The 24,864-nt window shown below is 52.2% G+C and overlaps 11 protein-coding genes and 1 non-coding gene across 12 annotated transcripts; 8 read left to right on the top strand and 4 right to left on the bottom strand.

The window, feature by feature from the left end:
* Positions 1-53: 53 nt before the first annotated feature.
* POSPLADRAFT_1044769 (hypothetical protein) lies at positions 54-3,286 on the top strand (the record flags this gene model as incomplete). The annotated part of the gene is made up of 5 exons (XM_024478600.1): positions 54-131; positions 211-986; positions 1,039-1,597; positions 2,246-2,895; positions 2,935-3,286. The coding sequence occupies 5 exons, from the start codon at positions 54-56 to the stop codon at positions 3,284-3,286; spliced, it is 2,415 nt and encodes an 804-aa protein (XP_024342185.1).
* A 221-nt stretch (positions 3,287-3,507) lies between these two features.
* Positions 3,508-6,065, top strand: POSPLADRAFT_1134364 (hypothetical protein; the record flags this gene model as incomplete). Its single annotated transcript, XM_024484466.1, has 7 exons — positions 3,508-3,843; positions 3,929-4,167; positions 4,221-4,481; positions 4,534-4,555; positions 4,615-5,057; positions 5,110-5,365; positions 5,421-6,065. 7 exons carry the CDS (start codon positions 3,508-3,510, stop codon positions 6,063-6,065), a joined length of 2,202 nt encoding a protein of 733 aa, XP_024342186.1.
* Positions 6,066-6,211: 146 nt separating this feature from the next.
* POSPLADRAFT_1167651 (hypothetical protein) lies at positions 6,212-6,816 on the bottom strand (the record flags this gene model as incomplete). The annotated part of the gene is made up of 3 exons (XM_024487974.1): positions 6,212-6,272; positions 6,324-6,611; positions 6,666-6,816. 2 exons carry the CDS (start codon positions 6,814-6,816, stop codon positions 6,379-6,381), a joined length of 384 nt encoding a protein of 127 aa, XP_024342187.1. The 3' UTR covers positions 6,212-6,272; positions 6,324-6,378.
* Positions 6,817-8,236: 1,420 nt separating this feature from the next.
* On the top strand, positions 8,237-8,449 carry POSPLADRAFT_1044771 (hypothetical protein; the record flags this gene model as incomplete). The annotated part of the gene is made up of 1 exon (XM_024478601.1): positions 8,237-8,449. One exon carries the CDS (start codon positions 8,237-8,239, stop codon positions 8,447-8,449), a length of 213 nt encoding a protein of 70 aa, XP_024342188.1.
* Positions 8,450-8,722: 273 nt separating this feature from the next.
* Positions 8,723-11,660, bottom strand: POSPLADRAFT_1136403 (hypothetical protein; the record flags this gene model as incomplete). The annotated part of the gene is made up of 12 exons (XM_024484679.1): positions 8,723-8,998; positions 9,059-9,142; positions 9,207-9,311; positions 9,368-9,510; positions 9,564-9,761; positions 9,817-9,876; positions 9,926-10,027; positions 10,084-10,231; positions 10,301-10,560; positions 10,614-10,709; positions 10,765-10,907; positions 10,969-11,660. 12 exons carry the CDS (start codon positions 11,658-11,660, stop codon positions 8,723-8,725), a joined length of 2,307 nt encoding a protein of 768 aa, XP_024342189.1.
* Positions 11,661-11,940: 280 nt separating this feature from the next.
* On the top strand, positions 11,941-13,441 carry POSPLADRAFT_1044773 (hypothetical protein; the record flags this gene model as incomplete). The annotated part of the gene is made up of 8 exons (XM_024478602.1): positions 11,941-12,108; positions 12,174-12,240; positions 12,297-12,402; positions 12,456-12,605; positions 12,656-12,849; positions 12,905-13,055; positions 13,124-13,185; positions 13,242-13,441. 8 exons carry the CDS (start codon positions 11,941-11,943, stop codon positions 13,439-13,441), a joined length of 1,098 nt encoding a protein of 365 aa, XP_024342190.1.
* A 123-nt stretch (positions 13,442-13,564) lies between these two features.
* On the top strand, positions 13,565-13,650 carry POSPLADRAFT_t39. The gene has a single exon. It is a non-coding gene; the product is annotated as a tRNA-Ala (tRNA).
* A 280-nt stretch (positions 13,651-13,930) lies between these two features.
* On the top strand, positions 13,931-15,479 carry POSPLADRAFT_1134716 (hypothetical protein; the record flags this gene model as incomplete). The annotated part of the gene is made up of 4 exons (XM_024484509.1): positions 13,931-14,379; positions 14,430-14,874; positions 14,931-15,095; positions 15,153-15,479. The coding sequence occupies 4 exons, from the start codon at positions 13,931-13,933 to the stop codon at positions 15,477-15,479; spliced, it is 1,386 nt and encodes a 461-aa protein (XP_024342191.1).
* A 1,706-nt stretch (positions 15,480-17,185) lies between these two features.
* POSPLADRAFT_1044775 (hypothetical protein) lies at positions 17,186-17,726 on the bottom strand (the record flags this gene model as incomplete). The annotated part of the gene is made up of 2 exons (XM_024478603.1): positions 17,186-17,357; positions 17,683-17,726. 2 exons carry the CDS (start codon positions 17,724-17,726, stop codon positions 17,186-17,188), a joined length of 216 nt encoding a protein of 71 aa, XP_024342192.1.
* Positions 17,727-19,135: 1,409 nt separating this feature from the next.
* On the top strand, positions 19,136-20,683 carry POSPLADRAFT_1134670 (hypothetical protein; the record flags this gene model as incomplete). The annotated part of the gene is made up of 7 exons (XM_024484507.1): positions 19,136-19,243; positions 19,297-19,388; positions 19,439-19,555; positions 19,610-19,780; positions 19,840-20,173; positions 20,229-20,504; positions 20,561-20,683. Coding segments are annotated over 7 exons (1,221 nt in total), but the record flags the coding sequence as incomplete, so codon positions are not given.
* Positions 20,684-21,108: 425 nt separating this feature from the next.
* POSPLADRAFT_1032171 (hypothetical protein) lies at positions 21,109-22,436 on the bottom strand (the record flags this gene model as incomplete). The annotated part of the gene is made up of 6 exons (XM_024476834.1): positions 21,109-21,167; positions 21,218-21,221; positions 21,279-21,420; positions 21,470-21,922; positions 21,976-22,267; positions 22,322-22,436. 6 exons carry the CDS (start codon positions 22,434-22,436, stop codon positions 21,109-21,111), a joined length of 1,065 nt encoding a protein of 354 aa, XP_024342194.1.
* Positions 22,437-22,939: 503 nt separating this feature from the next.
* Positions 22,940-24,856, top strand: POSPLADRAFT_1135144 (hypothetical protein; the record flags this gene model as incomplete). The annotated part of the gene is made up of 8 exons (XM_024484549.1): positions 22,940-22,976; positions 23,038-23,090; positions 23,145-23,234; positions 23,286-23,537; positions 23,594-23,851; positions 23,907-24,382; positions 24,440-24,674; positions 24,728-24,856. 8 exons carry the CDS (start codon positions 22,940-22,942, stop codon positions 24,854-24,856), a joined length of 1,530 nt encoding a protein of 509 aa, XP_024342195.1.
* Positions 24,857-24,864: the final 8 nt, after the last annotated feature.

The following is a 24,864-nucleotide window of genomic DNA, read 5'->3' on the forward strand; positions in this document are numbered from 1 at the left end:
CACCATCTTCTTGCAACGATAGAGGCTGAGCATGCTCTCTTGAGCTACTCGCCATGGACGCTGTTCTCAACGACGACCACCCACTTGCCCTAGAGCTTGCCAGCTTGCGCAACGCAATCGCACGCTACCAGGTGAATTCCGCAGACCTCACTTGGTGGTGTCTACCTTCAATGACACGCTCCTCTACTAACCAACAGGCTTCCTTGCCAGCACGAAGCTCATGCGACCTCCGTCAAGCTGCAGCGGCACTCGCTGGACACCTCATATGCTCTTGAACGTACCCATGCGCTCGAAAGCGAGAATTCGCTGCTGAAGGCGGAACTGGCTGTGCTGCGGGCGCATCCCGAGATTCCGCCGCACCCGGCCGCTCTCCAAGTTCAGGAGCTTACCATTGCCCACCGCCGGCTCTCTGACAAGCTCACGCTGACCGAAGGCGCCCTTCTCGAATACACTGCCGAGCTTGCGCACGCTCGGAGCGACGTGACCAAGTCACGACATGAGATAGAAGCCACTAGCAAGCTCGTGGAACGGTTACAGACAGAGCTGAAGGATGCGCATGCCAAGGAACGGGAACTGGGGAGGAAAGCCCGCGCGGCTGAGGAGGAGCGCAAACTTTCCGACCTTGTCGTGCAAGAATACGCGGACCTTGTGCGTAATTTGGAGGGCCGTCCAAGGCCATCCACCCCTTCCGCATCCACCTTCTCCCTGGACAGTGCGAACAATAATTCGAGCGCCACGCTTGTCGACAGTCTGTCCGAAGGCAAGTCGGGTTTACAGAAGCTCCTCGAAGAGTTCAATAGCGAAACAGAACGGCTAGAAACGGAGATCATAAACCTGCAAGGACAGATCAACCAACTTCAGGTACAGCTTACAGCGGAAAGCAGGCGGGCCGAAGACGACAGGGTCGAGACTGCGCAGGCTCAATTTGAACTCGAGAAACATAAGATTGACGATAACACTGCAGCGAAGATGGTCTCGCGGTACATGTAAGAGTCATTTGCCACCATTCTGATTTGATGTGCTCCAACTTGTGCTCAGGAAGTTCTCGCAATCGTCCACTGACTCTCTCCAGAAGGCGATGGAAGGCATGAAAGCGCGCCATACCGCCACCGCAGCTACACTTCGCACCGAGGTCGAGCACTTGCAGAAGGCGCTCCTTATCGAGCGCCGCCAGTCTGAGAAGCTACGGCATGCGCTGGACGAACTCACGGAGGACATCTCGCGTGAGGCATATGGCCGCCGGCGGGAAATTGCGCTGCGCCTCGCATTTCTGGGGCGTGAGGAGCATCTCGCAGAGGGACTACGGCGCTGGATCAGGCGGGCACGCGAGGCGTTTGAGCGTGCCTTGCATGCAACATTGAACAATCAGCAAGAGGAAGCGTCCGCCTCCGTCATCGGCGGGGTCTTTAAGGCCATTATTCGGGACGCAGATGACTTGCTAGACTCCTTGAATGGCCAACCGTCAGCAGAAGGTGATCCTCTCGGTTCCGTCGCGAGGATTGTAGTGGCTCAGAACGCTGCGTCCACGCTTGCGCGTGAGCTCCAGGCGGAGACAGACCGAAGACTGGCGTTGGAGAGGCAATGGGCGCAGTATCATGTCACTGGGCACAGTACCGCAATGACGCAGGCAGACCCCGCTGTCCACGCTGAGCCCGTTCCTGTTCCTGCGCTCCCTGCAGCGAACGGCGATGCTCCTCAACAGGATACACTCGAGGTTGAACGGCCTCTTCCTGTACGGACCTCCTCATTGACGGTTACTGCTCCTCAGCAAGGCACCGGCACCGCCCCGCCCCGGGAAACAACATTAGCAACGAGTAACATCCTCTCTGGCGCTCTTTCAGAGTCTGTACCCTCTAGTCTTGCGACTGGCTCTCGTGACACCGACCTCGCGCAGGTGGAGCAGGACCTTGAGCCCTCGCGGGCAGACTCTCCTGTGGTCCCCAATGCGCCGGATCCTGTTTTGACGCGGGAAACCGTCTCGCAATCTGCACCTGCACCAAACGAATCATTGGCGCCGGTGGACCTCCCTGCTACCGCCGCGGTGCTGCGCGATGAGAATATCTCGAGTGTACGGCGGACGATCGAACAGGTGTCTGCAGCACCAGAAACTACCCCGGAATCTGGTATAGCTACTTATGATACATCAAAGCTGCCTTTCCCTGCCATATCGGAGGACACCTCTGAGATGTCAACATCTCCTATTAACGTGTCGACTCTTCTGCATTCAACTACCCAGGTATTGGAGAGTACTACGCCTGTAGTACATGTCAAAGCGTCAGCCAAGGCACCTGTCATCGAAGTGTTCCCATCTTCCACACCGGATGTTTTCTCGCCTGTCACAACTTCTCCTCTGGACGAGCTGAAGATCTCGCCCCTCACATCGCAATTGTTGAATGGCGAATCGACAGGTAGCCCCTCGTCACGGAAACTATCATTGCTGCCCGAACTCCTCCAAGTGCAGCATAGATATGATAGTCTACAGCGTGGCTTCCGAGACTGCAACCTATCTTTGAAGGACATGAAGAAGGACCTCTCTGGATTCCCTCATGGTTCTGAGATGGTACTCGTCCTCCAGAAGGCGGTCGAGCGGCTCGACGACTACAACGAGGACGTACGTGTGGAGCTGGAGATCCGAGTCACGGATGAAGCACGAATCACATCCGGCTACGAAGCTTTGCTAACGATACCAGGCGCCATGTCCGACGAGGTCGATCAGGAGGAGATGGAAGTCGAGATACAGGCGTTCGTCGACGGCACGGACAAGGCCGTGGCGAAAGCGATGCAGCTCTTCTCGCGCAAGCTGGACGATCTCGAACATGACATCGCTGCCGTCAAGCGGTCGTTGCACGAGCTGGCCTCTACAGAAGAGCCACATCTTGCAACAACTCCCGCCAAGTCGCCGTCATGGACGTCCTGGACTGCCGGCCTGCTCAGTCCGCCGCGATCTACCAGCCCAGCGCCGACCTTCGGATCTGTCATGACCTCTCCTCGACTCCGCCAGACGTCGTTCTCCCATCCCCGTAAAGCGTCGGACGACTCCGCGAGTGGGAGCCCAGATCCATTCGCAAGTCTAGGGCTCCGCATACCAATGCCTGCGCACGTTGTGCCAGCGTCGCCTCCGCAACCAGTGAACGCACGACAGCGCGTTGCCTCTGCCACTTACATGCTTGGTCTCGGCGCGCGGAGCACGTTTGGCTTCCCGTCGAAGCCTTCTGCGAGGTCCCTGACAAGCGCCGTAGAGGACGCTAAAAGCGGTGAGGGAGACCCCGACTCTGATGTAGAATGAGTTTTATACACCAAAGTAATACTGCGTATATGTATCCATCTAAGTTATGGGGACTACTACAATGCTTGTTTTGATGATCGAATTGATCTAATGTTTTCGGAGACTTTCCATAATGAGTCGCCCGTCTGACGAACGTGAAGTCCGGCTCCGAGTCCAGTGTAGCCGCTGCTTTCTTAGCCGCGTCTACACCCACTAGTGTTCGAGGGCATATATCCCTTCCGATGTCCACAACCACCAACACACAAACCCGTGCGACAGGTCAGCGAGGTCGTCGCGGCAAGGGTCGCGGCGGGTCTCGAGGATCACAGCGGGGAAAAACAACCTCGTCCACAGCGCCGGAGACACCACAGCCCGATAGTCTCCCGGCCTCGAATTCCATGCAGAGTGCAGCAAAAGACGACCCGGCCACGGAAGAGACTGATGATGATGCGGTATGTTGGATATGCGCGGAGCCAGTGAAGTACTACTCTCTGTCCGAGTGCAATCACCGGACGTGCCATGTCTGCGCTCTTCGGCTGCGAGCCCTCTACAAGAAACAAGAGTGCACATTCTGCAAGGTGAGAACCATGGACGATCTCATTGATGTCCTTCATTACCGGGTGCACGGCTTCAAGCACTAACGTTGTTTGGCTTGCATTACAGGAACCACAGCCCTCCGTGTTATTCACCAAGTCCGCGGACACACCATGGTCGCTCTACACTCCAGACATGATCCCGTACAAGGATCCTAAATTATCAATATCTTTCGAGACCCAAGAGATGATGGAAGAGACCCTCATACTCCTCCGTTTCAATTGTCCTGACGCCGAATGCGATTACATTGGTAATGGCTGGAGCGACCTCAAGCTGCACACCCGTGCGGTGCATGGAAAACTCATGTGGTAAGCTGACGCCTTCCCTTCATTATACGTGACTCAATGAGCCGTGCATGTAGCGATCTGTGTATTCGCTTCAAGAAGATCTTCTCTCATGAACATGCACTGTACCCCCCGAATGTGCTGCCTATACATTTACCATCTATGCACCGTTCCCATGGCCGTGGCGCAGAATCCAAGCAGCAAGTGGAGGGCGGTATTCACCCTCTTTGCGAATTTTGCCGAGAATGTTTCTTTAGCGACGACGAGCTGTACGCGCACATGCGAGAGAAACATGAAGAGTGTTTCGTGTGCAAGCGCCACGAGGTCAAAGACCAATAGTGAGTAAATTTGCGTAATTGACGGGTGTAAACATGACTTACAAGCTCTCAGCTTCAGAAACTACGATGCTTTGGTGAGTAATGTCATGTCTTGAGGGCCTTTCGAACCTATGTCGATCCGACCCTGCCTCAGGAGCAACATTTCATGCACGGTCATTTCCCATGCATTCAACCGCAATGCCTAGCGCGCAAATTCGTGGTGTTCGGGTCTGCTCTGGATCTCAAAGCTCACATGGTCGAAGAGCATGGCGCAGAAATGTCAGCCAGGGACAAGAAGGACGCTATGCGTATCCAGGCGGAGTTTGAGTTCGAAGAGGTGGGAGGTGCAGGCCGACGAGGCAGGCGCGATCGACAGGGCCGTGAACGCGAGAGAGAGCCGCCCCCTCTACCTGTTATTTCGGCGCTCGCAAGGGGTAGTGGTGCGGGTGGTCGACGGCGAGAGGCCTTCAGCGGCAACTTGACACTGGATAATCCGAGTACCAGTCGAACGCCAAACGGAAATACACTTAGTCGCAGTCAGCAACCCAGTCGACGACAATCACCTTCCCCACCCGAAGCAGAAGCGGGAACTGCAGAGTGCGTTGTTTCATGGTGGCATTGTGCATGCTGGACTGATACACCGCTACAGACGCAGTCCCGCTCTAGTCGCGCGAATAAACTCGTTGGCACCGAATCCAACCTCTGCCGTCCCGGCTATTCAAGCTGCGATCCGCTCGTATCGCGCATCTGAGTCCGGAGCCAGAGATCTCATATCAACGGTCTGGAATATCCTCGACCGCAACCTCGATGGGAGTGCAAGCATCGTTAATTTGTTAGTGGACGGCATGGACGAGGAAGAGAAAAGGCGAGACTTGTTGGCCGCATGGAACGGCTTCAAAGTTGAGGTACGTGGTTCCTATAGCCATCTCGGACGAGTGTGTTAATCACAATGCCAATCAGCAACGCGGACAATTCCCTGAACTTGTCCCAACCTCCACAGGCACGCAATGGGCTGGTGTCACCAGCGGTCGTGTTCTGAATGCCAAGCACTCTACTGCATCCCGCAGCTCTGCACAATCATCGAGACAGCTATGGGACCGTGTCGCACAGGCGGCAGGCTCGTCTTCTTCCACCTCCTCTATACCGCCGGCACGACCTCCAGAACGCTTCCCGCCTTTACAGCCGCCAACCACGAATCCAGCATTTCGACAATCACAGAGGAACACCCCTTGGGCATCGTCAGCTGCAGCTGCTACGCCCGTTCCCATGCGAGGTCCGACCTCAGTGCCAGGCCCTGGAGCGACTAGCCGCTCTACACCAACATTGTCCAAATCCGCTTTTCCAGAGCTCCCTTCGTTGACTGTCAGCCGGGTGCCAAAAAGCGCTGTCAGTGGAAATCAGTCTTTGAAGAAAATTCTCGGCGAGTCCGTCCCTGCCGTACCCGCTTGGGCAGGCAAGAACGGTGCAGATCCCAGTACCTCATCAGCCGCAGGCGAATCATCGGCAGAAGGCGGCAATGCACAAGAATCAACCACTGGGAAAGGCAAGAAGGGCAAGGGCAAGCAAAAACAGACATTGTTCACCTTGGGTTCGTTCCCTACGTAGAATGAGACGGCATGTTTCTCGGTCGAAGTCGGTTACAGTAATAGTCGCTGTGGTATCACGCTCTCATTAGTAGTTTACGAGATATCGACGCAATCGAGTACAATTCGTGGATGAACCTCAGTTCTGAATTCAAGATTCGGAGACTTGACGTATAAGGTCATAAGATTGCCTGGGAGGAAAATAGACTAGAATATGATAACTGTGTTGCTGAGAGGACCGTGAGTCTGACAGCGTATTTACGCATTTTTGTCTACTCACCCCCGCAATACACCTAATAATGGTGAGGCCATAGGCTCGGCAGATTCGAGACATCCTACTGCGTCTTCATGAAGTTCTGATCTCGAATCTTCCGCCTATTCTGCTTCCTTAACATGTACTTCTCCGCCTTGCCTCCGGGACCATCATCTGGCAACTGCTTCGGCTCGAGCAACTTCCACAGCCATTCTGGATACGCGTCGTCCGCCATCGCAGTAACAGGCTGCTGGTTTTTGAGATAGGACATGCCCGTCAGTATTGTGCCCTCTGGACAAGATGATCTTGAAACGGCTAGCAAATGCAGGGCGTCAGAACGCGCTGCAGTAGACATACAGATGTACGGACCTTCTGCACCATCCACCTTCTTGGCTTCTGACGCAATCGCGGGTGCGGCCAGTGCAGCATCCGCAGTTTTGCTGCTGCTAGCGAAGCATCTTCGGGCAGGATACCAGGCGTTGAATACCGGAGGTCGTCGCAAAGTATGAAGGAGGGACATTGTGTGACTTTACACTGGTGTGACGAGACTTAGGCGTGGGTTGTCACGATAATCGGGTGCCTTGTCACACGACGCGACAACTCGCATGTATAATGCGGATGAACTACGCAAGCGATGTGTATTGAATCAAAATATAGAAGGTGTAGAATACGAAGTCTATATGACAATAATGTACAACACGAATGCAACGAGGCTGCGCTCGCTTGACGACTCAATGTAAGGCATGCTGAGACCGCTCGAAGTTTGCGCATTAAGACCGACGGCCGCGTGTTGTGCGCAGAAGCCCAATCGAATGCTGCATGTAGACTCAGACGCCTGCAAGGAATCGAAGACCCACGGGACCCACCACGATCAATGTAGCAAAGCGTCCTTTTCGTGATCTGCCGCTGGTACATGCGTGATTGGTGCATTTGCAGGATGCCCTCGACGAATCAGGGGGGAGGACGGAAGATATTTCTATCTCATCGTCTTCAAAAATATCAGGCTACTCCGTGTGTTTCAGCATCTGTCTGATCACAGAACAAGTCCACGAAACGCACCAGGAGAAAGCTAGAACGAAACTCGTCCGACTCTGGCTCTTCATATCTGTAGTCAACAGTTTGCTGTACATGGGAAGGGTTGAGGCTGTAATCACAAGAATACCCGAGCCCGCACGATTTGACCTACCATTAGATCCTGGTGCTGCGTGCCGTGTCTTTTGTGTGGCCTACAGTCTGAACGACATCTCTGATAGCTGCACCCACGCAAGGGAATATTGTAGGGTCTTTGAGAATCTTGGACAAGGGAGTGGAATTGCGACTCTGAGGATCGCATTTTGGGTTCGCTATGCAATAACGAGCGCATGAATGACGGTCAAACGAAAGTTATCGTTCAAGGTCGAGTCTGAGAGAAGGATGGGACATGCTCCGGAATCACTCTCTTATATCTCGGAGCGATGTGAAGTGGTGACATCGCAAAGGGTACATGAGGCGTCTGAGAAAGTGGAGGCATCTACATGCGGACGGGAAACGTGCTGTATTGGGTCAAGATGACTAGGTGAAGGTAATGACGCGCATCAGCATTGATGGTTCCAGACTAGAAGGTCACGGTGTCGACCAGAAAAGGAGAGAACCCTCGATCTACATGTCACTGGTTCCTCCCATATGGGGACACAATGAATCGAGTTTGCGAACATCAGGAATTTTAGCAAACAATGGTACTGATGGCGCAATAACTAAATGACACAATGCGCCGCGGTCAGAAGTATGCAGAACATCCGATGGTCCTAACGCGGGCAGGACTTCATGGTCATTTGGATTAGCCTGAAGTCCATCCATGTCGTCCACCGTGATCTCTACAGCTCCTGAGGGTCCAGGTACGACTGTATACACGGAAGTACTCATTAATCTTACTTGAACAACGGGCGTACCTTCATATGACAATGAACTTTGATTTCGCCTCCTCGTCAATGACCGGGTCGTGGCTTGGCGCAATTCTGGGAACGCAGACAGAAACTGTCCCGGATCTCGTCGAAACCCCAGCCCGAGTCTCATTCTTGTGTCCATGTATCCAAGTGCCAGCTTGTGTGAAAGCCCTATTGAGTATGTGCACCAGTAGACGCGGAGCGCTGCAGACAAAGGAGAAGACTGGCTGATTCAAAGTCTAAAGGCCAGGCCGCTAGAGATATGGATCATCTAGGATCATAGACCGCAGCAGTAATCGAAGCAGCATGCAAATGAGATGGAGCGGGTCCGTGCACACCTCAAAGCGCCCACATTTACTTTTGTACTCCGCGCGAAGCCCCAGATCGCATCGCTACTCGATTTGATCGCATCGAGATTGTCTTCCTGCTCGCAAGACGATGTATCATCTTGTGTACTCGACGATCTTGTTCAGATGACCAAGTAGTAAGATACAATCCAGACTGCTAATCGGATTCCTCGGCTTCATCAATTTGAACACCTACTTCTCCCCTGATGCCTTCAATGCCGTAGTATGGTACTCGGTCCCTGTGCCACCTGCCAAGCAACCAGTCTACCCGACATAACCCTGAACCTGTAGCTGAGGCGAGAAATGGCGCGCCTGCAAGCCCATTGCCATCATTCCAGACGACTCGCTGCACAGCAACTTCGCGTGGCCATACACCGATGCCGGTGGGGATATCCACGTTGGCCTTGGTTGCTGCTGTACGATCCAGTATTTCCTGAGTATTAAACGGAGATTGTCAGCCAGCAGGTCTACGCCTCAAGTCAGAAGACCCTACCTGGGGCAAGAACTTCTCTAGCATCCGCCATTCACGATCCTTACGGCTGTAGTCTAGCTGATAAATCTTGTGCACTAAGAATGGCTATTTCAAGTAACACCATCAATAGTAACCTTATTGTGGCTCGTAAAAGCATATTGTGGCTTACCACTGAGCCGCCTCGTCTAGTCGCCCTGAGTGTGTTTGTGGTCAAACAGCTACCATCGGCCACACCGATGGCGAGTTGGGGCTGATAGTCAGATGCGGCGACACTCTGTAGGAGACGAATGAGCATGTAGTGAATCCATACTCAGTACGGATGTGACATACCCAGCTTGGTCCCTCGGGTTCGACGATGGTGTGTCCCCTGCCCAGCATGCTCGGGGACAGCGAATACGTTTTGATCATGTTTTCGTTGTCAACCGTGACTGGGCCTCCGCAGTATGTTGAGTAGCATAGCGCGTTTACGACGTCTAGGAAAGCGTTGTTAGCTTCATTACTATGAAATCCAAGACCAAGCGCCCACCTCTTGTACGATTCAACAGGCTCCCTGAGACTTCCCTGATGTCTGTGAGACACTCAAGGCCGTCGTATCCGCCACTTGCGATAATGGTTGGGTTGTCGGCGGTACGCTCTCCGGAACCGGAGGACACTGGCGTACGTGCCCATGCCAACACCCGGACAGCCGACTGGTGCACCGTGAAGTGGTGAGTTGGAAGTATGTCTAAATGTCTTAAATCAAAACAATGTCGAGTACTGGCTGTCATTAGGCTGCGCACGTCGAGCATCGCATTGGCCGGTCCTCAGTACCTCTCCGATGTCGTATACAGCAATCGAGCCTGTGGTGGGATGTCAGTGATGGCAGCGAGATAGAAAAGGCATTCTGACCGTTCGTACAACCGACAGCTATCACCTCGCTGTTGGCCCAGTCAAAGCCCCAGCACATTGTCTCCTCGAATTCGATACGTAGTAATGGCTGCGTCATGCTCACTGCACGCGCCTCGGTCATGAGACACATCATAGGAGCTGAAAATGGGTTTACTCACCAAATATGGGCTGAGAGGGATCGTGGTTGTCTCCAAGTGAAGCCGCAAGGCTAGCAGGGTCAGGGACCGCGTAGAGCGAAAACGAACCGTCTTCAAATGTACCTGCTAGAATGCCGAGCTTACGTGGGATTAAGTTACTACCGTCAGCCTGAATAAGACAACGGTTCAGACGTCGTAAATCTGCGTCAGTCCGAACAACCAACAACTTTCAGCTCACCGGTGCAGGATCGTTTGCTGGGAGCGGACACCAACGTAGCTCAAATGCAGGGCCGCTCTCAACGCAGAGTACTAATTCGCATCGCATCTCCCCAGGGTCGTTGCCTCCATTGCCATCGACTTCCATTGCATCATGTGAAGGGCCTAGAGACCAGATTTGTATGCATGCACTGGCGGGCCTCTGAATTCGGACCCCTATGGACGGCGAATACTCGCTTGAGGGAAAGGGCGCAACAGCTAGGTACTGCTTATGCCCATGACCTGCTGATGGGTTTGTACAAGGCCAAGGTGTTCGACGAAGGCAAGAGACGTACGAGGTCGATCATCGGGATGTATTGGGCACCAGGAGAGACCCCAAACAGGTGCCCCGGGATTAAAGACGTGTGACTTGCTTTTAGGAATGAACTCCTCTGGTTCGTCGTGCGTATGTACTCCCACTGCACAGTAAAGACTGAGCAGCCTCACCTATTCGACGGGCCTCAAACATCTTCATCATAACACGGGTCTGCTTCTCATAAGGGCCGAAAGAGCACGGGACTGGAGGAGGGGCCTTGTACTCCCCATTCTCTTGCGCATCTAGGCCGGTGGGCAAATACGGCATTGCGTCTCTTCATTCCCCTGATCAAATTCCGATACATTGCTAAACAAAGAGCGGCTGGATATACGCACTCCGGTGTCAAAATACGGCATCCCTGCACGGTCACCCCTGCATGCACCCTCGGCCTTCGACACCTCTCATCTGCACTCACCTCCCCGTCGGTGGTCATTGACTCTTTGAACCACCCTCGGTCCTCCATGAGTTCCCACAGAGGACCTGGGCCAACATTATGCCCCCACGACTTACCCACACGGTCAGATATGGGGGTAAATGACCAATTGTTGGTCAACGAGACTGTTGCAGGTCGAAAGGGAGCAGGAGGCTGCAGCAGACGTTCCACAGGACCACCTCTGTCGTATAACGGAATTGCGCGATGCCTATGATGTAGGCTGGGAAGTACATAGTTTTGTCGCGAAGAAGTCACGATTCCCGGCACGCCAGAGACATTCTTCACTTTTGCATTCGTCTTCTTGCGCTGAGGCCCTGGAGTAGAGAGAACTACCACAGAGCCTTCGATGTCTGAGTCTGAGAGTCGACCACCATCTCCTGGTGCATCTTCATCCTCTTCTACAACATCATCGTCCATTTCGTCGTCCTCTTCAGCTGCATGTTCTCGTGCATCCTCAGGGGCAAAGTCGCTCCCGCTGTCGCCTTCTTCGAAGATGGGCGCAGACGCGTTCGAGGGGCCGGCACCATCGTCATCAAAATGAATGAGGGTCGCGTAATTTGGGCGTGAGGCACGGGAGCGGAGCTGTCTGCCCATGGCGGTCAATGCAGGAAAGTCGCGATCGAGGACGCGTCGGGGCGCGCAATGATACGGGCTCTGTGTTTGGCAGGTGAGTTGCCCAATCGGGCGTGTAAACGATTATACCTCGGCCGTCCTTGATCTCGTGCCTCGGTGGGCTTCCACAGATTTAGGAATGGCGCTGTGTCTGCTGACAGATGCCGTGATCACGGCTGCCGCATGATGGGGATTAGTTGAAGTAGGTTCGCAGTGTACACTACCCACTGCTGACCTTGTACCGGTAGACAGCATTGACTCCATGGATTCTCGATTACCCAAATCGACGAAGGTGCTCATCCTGCAGAAATCTTCCCCTGAGCGCAAGCCAATCTATCATGACGTTATTCTCGAGGAACGCCCCATACCTGCTCTGAAGGAAGGCCAGATATTGGTCAAAGTCAATGCCGCGGGCCTGAACCACAGGGAGGTACGTCACGTTCAGTTATAGTGCCTGCCTCAAAGTACTAGGTCTGTAACTTCACCATTGTATAGATATGGCAGCGCAAGGGACAGTACCCAGACACCACCCTTGGCTCCGTGATGGGTGCAGACGGTGCCGGTACACTAGCAGTTAACTGGCCTTTATCTGATACGTCGGCTGATATGCACGCGCAGGTACGGTAGTCGCATCAACCCAGCCCAACGACGATATCCTAGGCAAGCGGGTATTCCTCAATCCAACGCGAGGCTGGGACTCTCACCCAGATGCCCCCGAGTCCAGGTGAGTTTTCTCATGTCTCAGAGCGCGTGACGTAAGACCGTTGTATCTTTCAGATTCAGTATCATTGGTGGAGGAAGCGTGATTCCCATTGGAACGTTAACGCAGTATGTTGTCGTCGAGCGTGAACATGTTATTCCAACACCAGAGCATCTTGATGATGAGCATGCGGCTGCCTGGCCGGTCGGGGGTGTGACAGCCTGGAGGTGAATATTGACTTCCTACAACTGTATGGACTGACCGCGAGCTGGACTAGAGCTGCAGTTGTGAATGCTCGTGTACAAAAAGGCGACAATGTTCTAATCACGGGCGTAGGCGGTGGTGTCGCTGTATTGGCGATGCAGATCTGTCTTGCACACGGGGCTAATGTGTATGTGACGAGTGGTTCGGAAGAGAAGATTGCCAAGGCCATCGCTCTCGGTGCCAAGGCAGGCGTGAACTACAAGACCGGTGAGTTTATGTTACGAAAAAGCTCTCAGCGCCGTTGCCTCAATGTGATGTGAAGAAGGATGGCATATACAGCTTGAGCAGGTCCTGAAGAAGAGTAGCCCTAAGAATCCGCTGTTAAGTGCAATTATCGACTCGGCTGGAGGTGATATCACAACTCGAGCCAACAAGATGCTTAAGCAGGGTGGTCGCATTGTCGTCTACGGCATGTGAGTGTTGGGTGCTTGCGACTTGTAACAGAGCCTTACGCGCTTTCTGTGGCACGTCTACCTCATAGGACTGCTTCTCCCCTTGTCCCCTTCACCATGCGTGAAGTTCTCAAGAATCAACAGTTGATTGGTGAATTCATCTTTTGTCGGACATTCGCTACCATATTGACGCTGACTGATTGTCAGGCTCTACAATGGGTTCATGCAGTGACCTTCGTGCTGCAACGCAGTTCATTGCTGACCACTCCATTGTGCCACTGGTATCCCATATTGTCGATGGTCTTGAGAAAGCCGAAGACGCATTTGAGCTCCTTCACCGAGGCGAGCAATTTGGCAAGATTGTGATCAGTATTGACGGTAAACCTATGAGACGGTCTGTTTTGTAAACCGCGATATTTGGGAGGATGCCCAATGAGATCGAGCTAGATGTCCGTTGAACATATTCCATGTTTGCTTCTGTGTTACATATGACAAACCGATATATATATCCATGTATAAACATGTTACAAGGGCGCATGGTGTAGTTGGTTATCACATCCGCTTAGCACTTGAGTGTATTTGCGGGGGGTGCTGGGTTCAATTCCCAGTGCGTCCAATAGTTTTGCCTCTCCTCAAGGAGGGAGTCTTTTCTTCATCTGAGACCGATTCTCTTCCATTCTAAGCAGACATTTAGAGTCCATTGAGTACATACACTCCCCTCGATGACATGGAGGCGATGGAAGAGTTAGGCAGGTGTCTATTTCCGAGACGAGTGTTTGCTGTGGCGCGGGCGCTCTGCTCGTTCAACTTCAACAACTCTAGCTGTGCCCCATCTGGATTCTGCGGTGACATAGAATCGAGTTCGCCGATATATCCTGTGCTGCTCTAACTATACTATGACCTGTGTAGTCCCTGCTGGTTTTCGTTCTCTCCCGCTATCCGTCACGCAACTCTCACTTAGCGCAGTGCTGCAGTGTGGCCAGTCTTTCCGCTGGAGTATTTTCCCGCTGGTCATACCCTCGATCTCCCCTGGCACAACCCTTCACTCTCCAACACACGAGTATCGCCTGTGCTTGCGTGACCGCATTGTCTGTCTTCGTCAATGTCCCGACATACTCTTCTACCGTTCGGTGTTCCCTAACACATCTGGCGAACTGGACTTAGAGGTCTTGGCTCAACGAGAGAAGGAAACACTTGCATGGATACACGACTACTTTCAGCTTAATGTCGACCTGGTGAGCCTCTACAACCAGTGGGGTAAGCGCGATCCGGTCTTTCAGAAATGCAAAGAAAGGTTCAGTGGGATCAGAATGCTGAGGCAGGATCCCTTCGAGAATATCATATCGTATGTGTTCATTTAGATTACAACATGTGTAATTACGAATTTTGAAATAGGTTCATATGTTCGTCGAACAACAACATTGTACGAATCACGAAAATGGTCAAGGCGCTCTGTCAGCGTTATTCACCTGCACTAGCCACAATTCCACCCCCTGACATGGCACAAAATACATCAGACGAGGCCACCTTGCGGAATCTGCCGCTCACCGAGACATATCATCCGTTCCCGCCGCCCTCGGCCTTGGCTCGGCCAGAAGTTACGGCGACCCTTCGAAGCCTCGGCTTTGGCTATCGTGCAGACTATATACAGAAAACATGCAAAATGCTTGTTGATGCCCGCGGGTCGGGGAATATCCAGGGTAATCAGGTTGAACCAGCCGAAAGCTGGCTTCAAACGCTCAGGAACCTTTCTACGCTGGAAGCGCGAGATGAGCTATTAAAATTTGTTGGTGTTGGGAGAAAGGTTGCAGATTGCGTCCTTCTTATGAGTCTAGACAAGGTATTCCTGGGAGGCTTATCTTTCAGTGCTATGTGTTAATGTCCTCGTCCCGACAGCATGAAGTCATACCCGTTGACACTCATGTCCACCAGATCGCGGTTAAGCACTACGGCATGAGCGGCTCATCAAAATCCAAAATGGCCATGACACCTAAACTGTACGACGAAGTGAGCAACAAGCTTGCAGCCGTGTGGGGAGACCACGCGGGATGGGCGCACTCGGTTCGATTCCTGTGTCATCGATTGACCTTATCCTCCACGACTCACATACCTTCTTAGGTGCTCTTTACGTCCGATTTGAAATCTTTTGCTTCCTATGGCCTCCCATCGCCATCTCCGTCGCTATCTACACGGACAGAGACTCTGCAACGTGCGGGTAAAACGGAACAGATGGATACCATGATGCCTCCCTCTACACCAACAATTGGAAAGCGGAAACGAGGTCGACCGGTATCGTCTTCGATCAAAGTCGAGTTATCATCAGCCGCGGAACAATCATGCGATATCATGGTTCAAACACGTTCTCCACTCGCTTTACATGATGACTTTGGAGAACATACTAGCATGGTCGACCGTGTGAAGCAGCGACGACGCAGGGTGATATAAACGAGAGACGCGCTTATGAACTAGCATCCGTGCTCCGCGTGGCGTTACTACTATTTGCATTGAACTATCAACTGCGTTATTATACTTTGCAGTTAATCAATACTCAGCACTGATTATTACACTGTCTTGACCAGACCAGCGAGGCATACGCCACATGTTTTGCCCATTGGTCATCACCCGTACTATTAGGATCGCACAATTACACTGGTAGGAGTTTATCCCTCTCTGCCGGGTTGTGAGTAAGCTCATCGAAGCCTAAATCACAGCATTGTGCATATGAAATATAAAAGCTGCAGTCCGGTCGGAAAAATGAAGCTGTCAGAACGCTCTCGGAAGCACTTCTCGTATTAATTGAAATAGTCGCAAACGTACTGACCCTCAGTTTCCGTGCATGCTACCGACACAAGCGATGAACATCGCGTCCCTGTCAGCACACGCTGCATATGTTGGCACTTAAAACTTTCACAGATGCCCGTCCGCTTGCGCCTAAAGTGTAGGTTTTCATTTGTTAATATAACATGCCTATGCTACAGCATGTGCGTTGATAGAACACCCTGGAGAGTGCTGACAGGACTGATGTGCCTCGCACTTTTTCGACGTTGTGATGCCATGGAAGTTCCTTCCTTCAGCCAACCTTGTATTGAAGAGTGAATGCTGGTGTTAGAAGGGCTTCTAGCACAACCTATTCTCACTGGCACAAATTTTCAGTGTCGTGACTGTCTATAAAGTATGGACGGCTGGCTGCGAACACTCACTGTCGTTGATCTTGTCCTCCTCGCCACACGATACTCCGATATACCAAGAGCAGCATGCGAATAATCGACGAATTGTACGTCTCCACAGTTCGTTCGAGATTGACGAGGTTAACGTTCCCATCAGCTCTCAAGCGTTGGTGATGACCCGTTGTTTCTTGCTGGTCTCAATTAGTGAGTATTTGACAGTATCCGCTGCATGGGCACAGCCACAACAGACTGACGGCATTTATCGAGCTATCTTACTTTTTGATTTCTTCTTGACACTCTCAGCGGAAATACAATATTTCTGGTGGCGACGCAGAATGTCCCTCAACTCCATATTGTTTTTCTGTAACCGCTACCTGACGCTGATTGGGGAAATCCCGGGTGCACTCGAGTCTTTCAGTTACTTCTCTGAGGAAGTGAGTTCAGTCGGCTCTTAACTCTCTGCGATCCTTGTCTTGATCACACATATCTCGACAGGGGTCAGCTTGTCATCTATCATTGGTCTGCTTATTGTTTATGAGATGATCGAGATAAACAGGTGTCACCAATTACGGGTCTATGATCAATGCTTTCTGATGGTCTCGCAAGGCATTATTGTGGGTAAATGGATCTCAGTATTGTTGAAAACGACGTTGGCCTGACCCCTTGTTCCACGATTTCAATGCATCAGTTTTGTTGGGGATAAGAGTTTTCGCTCTCTACGAACGTAGTAAGAAGGTACTCGTCTTGCTTGTGACGGTTTATGCAATCATGATTGCTGTAGCAGTGGTGAGCCCCCGCGATCCATCTCAACGCAGAGTCTAACTGTGCACTCTAGTGGGCAGTCGTCACAAGTCAGGTATCTCGTGACGGGGCTGAACTCGGGACAATTCTCCTGCCAGCATGCGATCTCACGTTGACCTTGCAGCAGTACGTGGTCACCGGTCCCTTTTCGACGAGTCTCATTCATAATCATACTCGCAAAAGCTATCGTATGCTCCTCTGCGCCTCATTGACTTTACTCGACGCTTTATCTTGATCAAGGCTTTGCGGTGCCTGGGGAACTGAGCTCTTTTGCGACCTCGTGATCTTCGTCCTGACACTGTGTAGACTGGCGTGTATTGTACGTGTATGGACGGGAACTCTATCCGAGGTAATGCTCCGGGATGGTAAGCCAATCACGCGTCTCTGAATTACACTAACGAAATTTGAATAGGTGTCTTATACTTCGGAGCACTGGTCATACTGCATACATCAAATATCGCGGCTTTCATCGTATGTTATCATTCTACGATGGTAGACGTGACATCGGCGATTGACTCCCTCATCAGTTCGGTCCCGTATGTCTTTGACCGTGATTCTCAGAGCATATCGATCTGACTTTACTCAAGCCTGCGGCGAAGGGGATGCTCACGACGTTGACAAATGCGTGAGTTCGTGTGATGTATTTCTTACGAGATTATATATTTGACCTTTTCAATGACCGTAGAATCTCAAGCACACTTGTCACCAGGATGGTGCTCAACATTTGGGCTGCAAATCACAAGATGGCGCATTCATCATCATCGATGAATTCTGGTCCAGCAGCGGCTTGTCCTGCTCTCAGAGAGCAATGAAACTGATATTTCTGCTGAATGGTTTGATGCGGAGGAGCTATGCACAGATACCTGTGCGTGCTTCTAGTATCTTGGCGACCGGTTGTGCTGAACAGCCTGAACTTATGTCAGGATGCTTCCGTTGGATTCCGCAACGGAATTTCACCGCACTCTGAACCCTTGCCGTTCATAGTAACGCCTTTACCTAACACAACATCAAGCTGTAGCTACCATTGGACTCGATGCAGTATCGTTTCCATTATGTCATGTATTTGATTTCATCGTGTCTATCATATGCTGTCACTTCGCCCTCATACATTGGCGCAAGGGTGTATCTACCTCTTTCGCCTTGCATTTCATTAATTCGCTGGATCCGCCGCCACGCGACTCAGATATTGCAGAAGGAAGAAGATTTGTCCTTTTTGTAACCGGATTACTGGCATCTATCTTAAAGGCGAGCTGAGCATCGCTGCCATGACCCTACGCTTGTATGATGATCACAAGCTGAGAAGAGTATCAAGCATTAACACTGCCTTATGTTCCTCAATCTGCATCGATATGAGTTAATTTCAAGTTACGTGTCTCCTTTCATGCGGTGGCCGACGAGGATAATACTGTTGCAGCTCGAGCGCCATACATGATCACACTACATACATAATACCGACTGGAGTCGACGGCGCTTCCACGTTGGAAGACGCGTCACAGAGGCGCGCGCTCGTGGTGCGGGCAGGGCCATACTGGACCTTATCCCGCAGCCTCTCGTCCATAACTATGTCTTCATCCAAGGCAAAAGAGAAGCAGGTCGCCGAGCCCGACGCTGACCAGGACAGTGTCGAGAACGTCGAGGACGTCGATGACACTGGCTCAGATATCTCAGACGACGAGCAGACCGCGACTGGCTCCACGCTTCCTGAGGGCAATACGCCATCCACCTCAAGCAAGAAAAAGAAGAAAAAGCGGTCAAAGGCACTAAAGGCCCTCAACGCGCTCCGCACAGGACATGGAGATGGGATCCCGCAAAAGCTGGTTGACGCGGTTCTGGACAAGGTGCGCGAAGAAGGCGGCGACCAGGCAGCGTCTGCGGATGCAGCGACGGTACGACTGGCGCTGGAGCAGATGAAGATCAAGGATGTGATACAGGGTAAATCAGGCATTGGAGGGCTGAACAGGAAGGATGCGGGTGATCACAAGGTTCGTGCTATAACAGCTAACAGTGACTAGTCCTCAACGGTAGAGCCTCTCTAGTTTTGGACAACGCAGCCTGTACCTCAGCTTGGTGGGTTTAGTCCCTGTACTGTATATTCGTTTCTCATTTGTTGCAGGCGAGGAGGCGCCATCGGCGGATGGCTATATTGAGCCATCGAAACCGCGAGAGGAGGTGCGACAAGAGCCATACCCACTGCCCAAGGACTTTGTGTGGTCCACAATTGACGTTAATGACCCTGCGCAGGTGAACAATATTAGTTCTTCTTTGGTCTCTCAATATTTATGCCTTTACTGCAGCTGCGAGAGGTGTACGAACTTCTATCCGCGAACTATGTGGAAGACGACGATGCGTCGTTCCGTTTCCAGTACTCGGCCGAATTTCTCAAATGGTCGGTACGCCATGCACACATACAAGTAGTCCCTCTAATAGTGCTCGAAGGGCGCTGCAACCGCCAGGATACCATAAAGAATGGCTCGTCGGTGTGCGGGTCGCCTCGAACAAGAAGCTGGTCGCGTTCATTACGGGCGTGCCCATGACCGTGCGGGTGCGGGAGAAGTGAGTCGCTGCTTGCGTGCACGGCGACGCGCTAGTGACGATGCGATCGCGCAGCACCTTCAAAGCGAGCGAGGTCAACTTCCTATGCGTACACAAGAAGCTCCGGTCAAAACGGCTCGCGCCCGTCCTGATAAAGGAGATCACTCGACAGTGCCATCTGAAGGGCGTCTTTCAGGCACTATATACGGCCGGCGTGCTGTTACCCACGCCGGTCACGACATGTCGGTGTGTGCAAAACGTCTCTAAAGAAATCAAACGCGTCTTGATGCGACTGGCATCTGCAGTTACTACCACCGCTGCTTAAATATTAAGAAGCTCGTCGACGTGCAATTCACAATGGTGCCGCGGAGCATGACGCTCGCACGTATGATACGGCTGCATAAGCTTCCGGACAGCCCGCGCCTGCTTTCGCGTGGCTTACGAGAGATGGAGGAGCGCGACGTCGCGCAAGTGCACGAGCTCTACTCACGATACACGAGTCGTTTTGGCATGTCACACATCATGTCTCCAGAAGAGCTACAACATCACCTCCTCAGCGGCTTTGGTGAGGGCCCCAGAGATGTGGATAGCTGGAAGACGCCTCGCGAAGGTCAAGTCATCTGGACGTACGTTGTGGAGGTTGGTATACACGCTCGCTGCTTTGGCGACGGACTGAATTGTCACGCTATCACAGAACCCAGACACGCACAAAATAACCGACTTCATCTCGTTCTATTCCCTCCCCTCGACTGTCATGGCATCGACCAAGCACAGCCTGCTGAAGGCGGCGTACCTCTTTTACTACGGAACAGACGTCGCGTTCACCGATCATGCCGAAGAAGATGGCCGCCTCAAGAGGCGTCTGGAGGAGCTCGTAGCGGACTTGCTAATCATAGCAGACAAATCCGGCTTCGACGTTGTCAACACGCTGACGATGATGGACAACATGCAGTTCCTCGAAAGCCACCGAGTAAGTCGCTTTCGTCGTGCGGTAATGCCCAATGAAGCTGATGTGTTTGCCTGCAGTTCGGGCAGGGCAACGGTCTTCTCAACTACTATTTGTACAACTGGCGCACGGCACCCCTTGCGGGCGTGACTGATGTAGACGGTGTACCAGCAGGAAAAGGCGTTGGTGTAGTAATGCTGTGAGATGTCGCTGTGTAAGGATGATATACGGGATACCAAATGTAATCGCGCATACGATATCTATGATGAATTATACAATGCTTGGTCACTATGTAGTGTTACAAGACGTGTCCTCCTTGCTCGGTTGCAGTGGCTCATGAACCGATGCAATACTAACATCGGGATGATCAATTGTCGAAAGTATGCCTGGGTTCGACAAATACCAATACATGCGAAGTGAGTCCTCTGGTCAATCGCTGTCAATTTCAATGATGTCGTCATCATCGTCCATGCCATAATCAGGCGATGGACTGCGCTCCTGAACCTGCCTTGCCTTGTTCCGCTGGGGCAAGACAGGCACAGACGCCCCGCCAGCGCCCACTGCATGTGGCCCTGACGACGCCACTCTTGAGAAGGCCCCGGGACGTGACGATCCCAGTGCCTGGCCGCTAGGTCCCCACGAGGTCGCGTTCTCTTTCTCCTTGCCTTTGCTGCTCGAGGATTGCAACTGGGCGGTAGATCGTCCACTCAACGTGTTACCTGAACCTGTGAACGTACGCGGCTGCCATTGGGGTAAGTACGAGCGACAAGAGAAAATAAAAAACCTAAAACAACAGACCTCCTCTTCAGTAGACTTCTCGCTAGGAGGGACATAGGGCGGAACGTTGAACCCGAAAAACAACTGGCCAAATGGAAGGTTCAGAGGTGCAGGGGCCGTTGCATCAGCTTCAAGGGCTTCGCTCGTCACCACACGATGTTGACTGATCAACAACGTGAGTACCTTGTATACGCACAGAAAACTTTGCTCACTCTGTTCTGATAATCTTGCTATCTTGCGAGACCTCCTCGACCTTTCTATGGCTGATACCTTTACCCTTTGTCTTGCGACCGCCCAGGGTCTCTCCCTTACCCTTGAAACTTTCCCAATGGTCGCCGCCCTTGCTCATAGCAGGAGTGCGAGAGGTGGTACCAGCAAAGTTACCGCCGAGAGACGATGTAGGGCGGGATGATGTTGGGGTCTGAGAGTTCAGGTCAATGTTGAGCTTCGATGCCATAGTGGACGCCACGGCTCTGGGGCGCTCGGGTTCAACATAGCCGACTGGAGCTGCGAAGTCCACTTCGAGATCGGTGTCAAGAACACTGATTCCCTCTCCGCCAGGCTGCGTTTCCATTACCAGCAACCCAAATACTATCGAGTTATACGAGATCTCGATAATGTCGCCTTGAGTGAGTGCCGTGAAATGCCGCAAGGCTTGTTCAAGCCTGGCCACGAGTGTGTAAGTATATGATGCATAAAGGAATACATAATCACGCACACTGCTTTCGGGTCAGATATTTCCAGGAATAAGGTGCTTTGCGCTTGGAGCTTGACGAACTTGCCCTTCTGTAGATTGCAGCTGTTCAGGCGTATTGGGTCACCTTCTTCCAGTCGCAGTGTCTGCATCATCCAATGCGGTAGATGGACACAGCCTTCCTCGGCAATGAATTCTAGGACACCAGCGTGCGTGGATGCTGCGGGATTGGTGGCGTTCTGAAGTTTGAACATCCATGCAGGAGTCTCGAGTTCCATCGAAGATAGAGTAGCAAGTGCAGATGGAGGCATTATGACTATAGTTTCAGCGGTGAGCTCAGACGGATAAATGGTCATAAAAGTATACATACTCTTTCCACCGTAACTAACGTTGTCTCGTTCCTTCCCAGGGAGCATCGCAACACTATAGGCCTTGTAGTATTCATCAAAGCCGCGTCCAGGCGGGCGACCCATGCGGTAGCCCATTCCTGCGCCGAATCCTCTACGCACATGAGGTCATAAACATGCGAGGCTCAAGAGTCCCTTAATATGATGCGGACTTACTGGGTCAATTGTGCGAACAGTCCTGCCGGACCAGGGCCGAAAGGATTCTGATCATCGAACTAGGAGCAGTGAGGGAGTGATAATGGTCTGGCGTTATGTTGAGCTCACCATATCCATGTCGACGATAGTTAGAGTTGGGAGGAAAGTAAGGAATGGGGTACGCGTACTTGATCGACTTAGGAGTTGTGGCACCGACGTAATCTTGGGTCACGTGAAATACATCGAGCGCGACACTGAGATTCGCGTTAGCGCGCGAGGTCAATTATCCCGACCTCGACTGTCTGCTTCCTACACTTCCACAATGGCTGCCATTGCACAACAGACGCAATCCCGCGGGGGGTCTAACACTGCCTTCAATGACAAGGTAAATCCAAAATATTTCATGATCACCATCCACGTCTAAGATTGTTGTGAAGGGCAAACCCATGGAAGTGCGACTGTCGAATATGGTCGCTGCGAAAGGTTCGTCTGCTCCTGTTGCAACCCTTCATATATTGCCGGGATTTATGTCAAAGCACGTCAGCGATCAGCGATGCAGTCAGGACGTCGCTTGGGCCCCGGGGTATGGACAAAATGGTGCGTGCTAAACGCGAATCATACTTGAAGTCTCGCCAATGCCATATTTTCCAGATCCAAACACCCAAGGGCGAACTCATCATCACGAATGACGGCGCGACTATTTTGAAAAGTATCCAAGCTCTGCATCCTGCTGCAAAAATGGTACAGATCTCTCAACAATCGTGTTGAATTAAGGTCTAATACTTCAAAAAGCTCGTGGATCTGTCGGCAGCTCAGGACGTCGAGGCCGGTGATGGGACGACATCTGTCGTCGTGCTGGCAGGTAGCTTCCTCGGAGCGGCAGAGAAAATGCTGCAGAAGGGCATGCATCCCACCATTATCGCCGAATCGTTCTTGAAGGCATCTGCGAAGGCGGTGGAATACCTCACAGAGATCTCAACGCCCATTGATCTCAGCGACAAGTCATCTCTTCTCCACGCTGCTACTACCTCCCTTAACTCAAAAGTGAGCTTGCAGACACGGAGATCGCTCGGCTATGATTGCTGATCTGGTCGTGCCAGATTGTGTCGCAGTATTCGTCTACCCTTGCGCCAATAGCAGTTCAGGCAGTGCTCCGTCTCGTTACCCCGACCTCCTCGAATGTTGACCTTCGCGACATCCGCATAGTCAAGAAGGTTGGCGGCACCATTGAAGACACCGAGCTGGTAGATGGTGTTGTCCTAAATCAGAATGTTGTTACTGCTGCGGGGGGACCAACACGGATTGAGAAGGCAAAGATTGGTATCATCCAATTCCAGCTGAGTGCACCCAAGCCTGATGTTAGTTCGCCCAAGCGTGGTACGTCTTCCGTACTGACAATTTGCACCACTGCAGATGGACAACACGGTAGTGATCAACGACTACCGGCAAATGGACAAGGTCATCAAGGAAGGCAGGCAATACCTTTTGAACATTTGCAAGAAGATCAAAAAGGCGAACTGCAACGTCCTGCTCATTCAGAAGTCTATTCTGCGTGACGCCGTCGATGACACATCGCTTACCTTCCTCAAGCGCTTGAACATCCTCGTCATCAAGGACGTCGAGCGCGATGAGATCGAGTTTCTCTCGAAGAGCTTAGGATGCAAGCCTGTCGCGGATATCGAGGCATTCACCGAGGACAAGCTCGGCTATGCTGACTTGGTCGAGGAGACGAGCCACGCCGGTGCGAAGGTCGTGCGTGTCATGGGTGTCAAGAATCGCGGTCGCACGGTGAGCATCCTTGCTATGGGAAGCAACAACCTCGTGCTCGAGGAGTGCGAGCGCAGTCTGCACGACGCGCTATGCGTTGTCCGCTGTCTCGTGAAGAAGCGGTATGTCGTTACCGCCGCTGGTTCCTCGGATTGAAGGTTGTTGACATGAGTGTGTAGAGCATTGATTGCGGGTGGTGGCGCGCCTGAGATCCATGTGTCTCGACTCCTGTCGCAATATGCCCAATCGCTTAAGGGCATGGAGGCGTACTGCTTCCAAGCCTATGCCGATGCTCTGGAAGTTATTCCTACAACGCTTGCTGAGAACGCTGGTCTCAACCCGATCGCAATCGTCACCGAGCTTCGGAACAGGCACGCGATGGGCGAGCGCAATGCTGGTATTAATGTGCGCAAGGTATGTACAGTTGTAAACGTGTTGTTGGAGCGTAGATTAACAACGTTGAACAGGGTCTCATCTCCAACATCCTGGAAGAGGACGTTGTCCAGCCTCTATTGGTGTCGACGAGCGCGGTGGAGCTGTCGACGGAGACGGTCTGTCTCTTGCTGAAAATCGATGACTATGTCCAAGCACGATAGACTTGGGG

The sequence above is a fragment of the Postia placenta genome (genome assembly GCF_002117355.1).
Source record: "Postia placenta MAD-698-R-SB12 unplaced genomic scaffold POSPLAscaffold_3, whole genome shotgun sequence".
NCBI classification, from domain to species: Eukaryota; Fungi; Basidiomycota; class Agaricomycetes; order Polyporales; family Adustoporiaceae; genus Rhodonia; species Rhodonia placenta.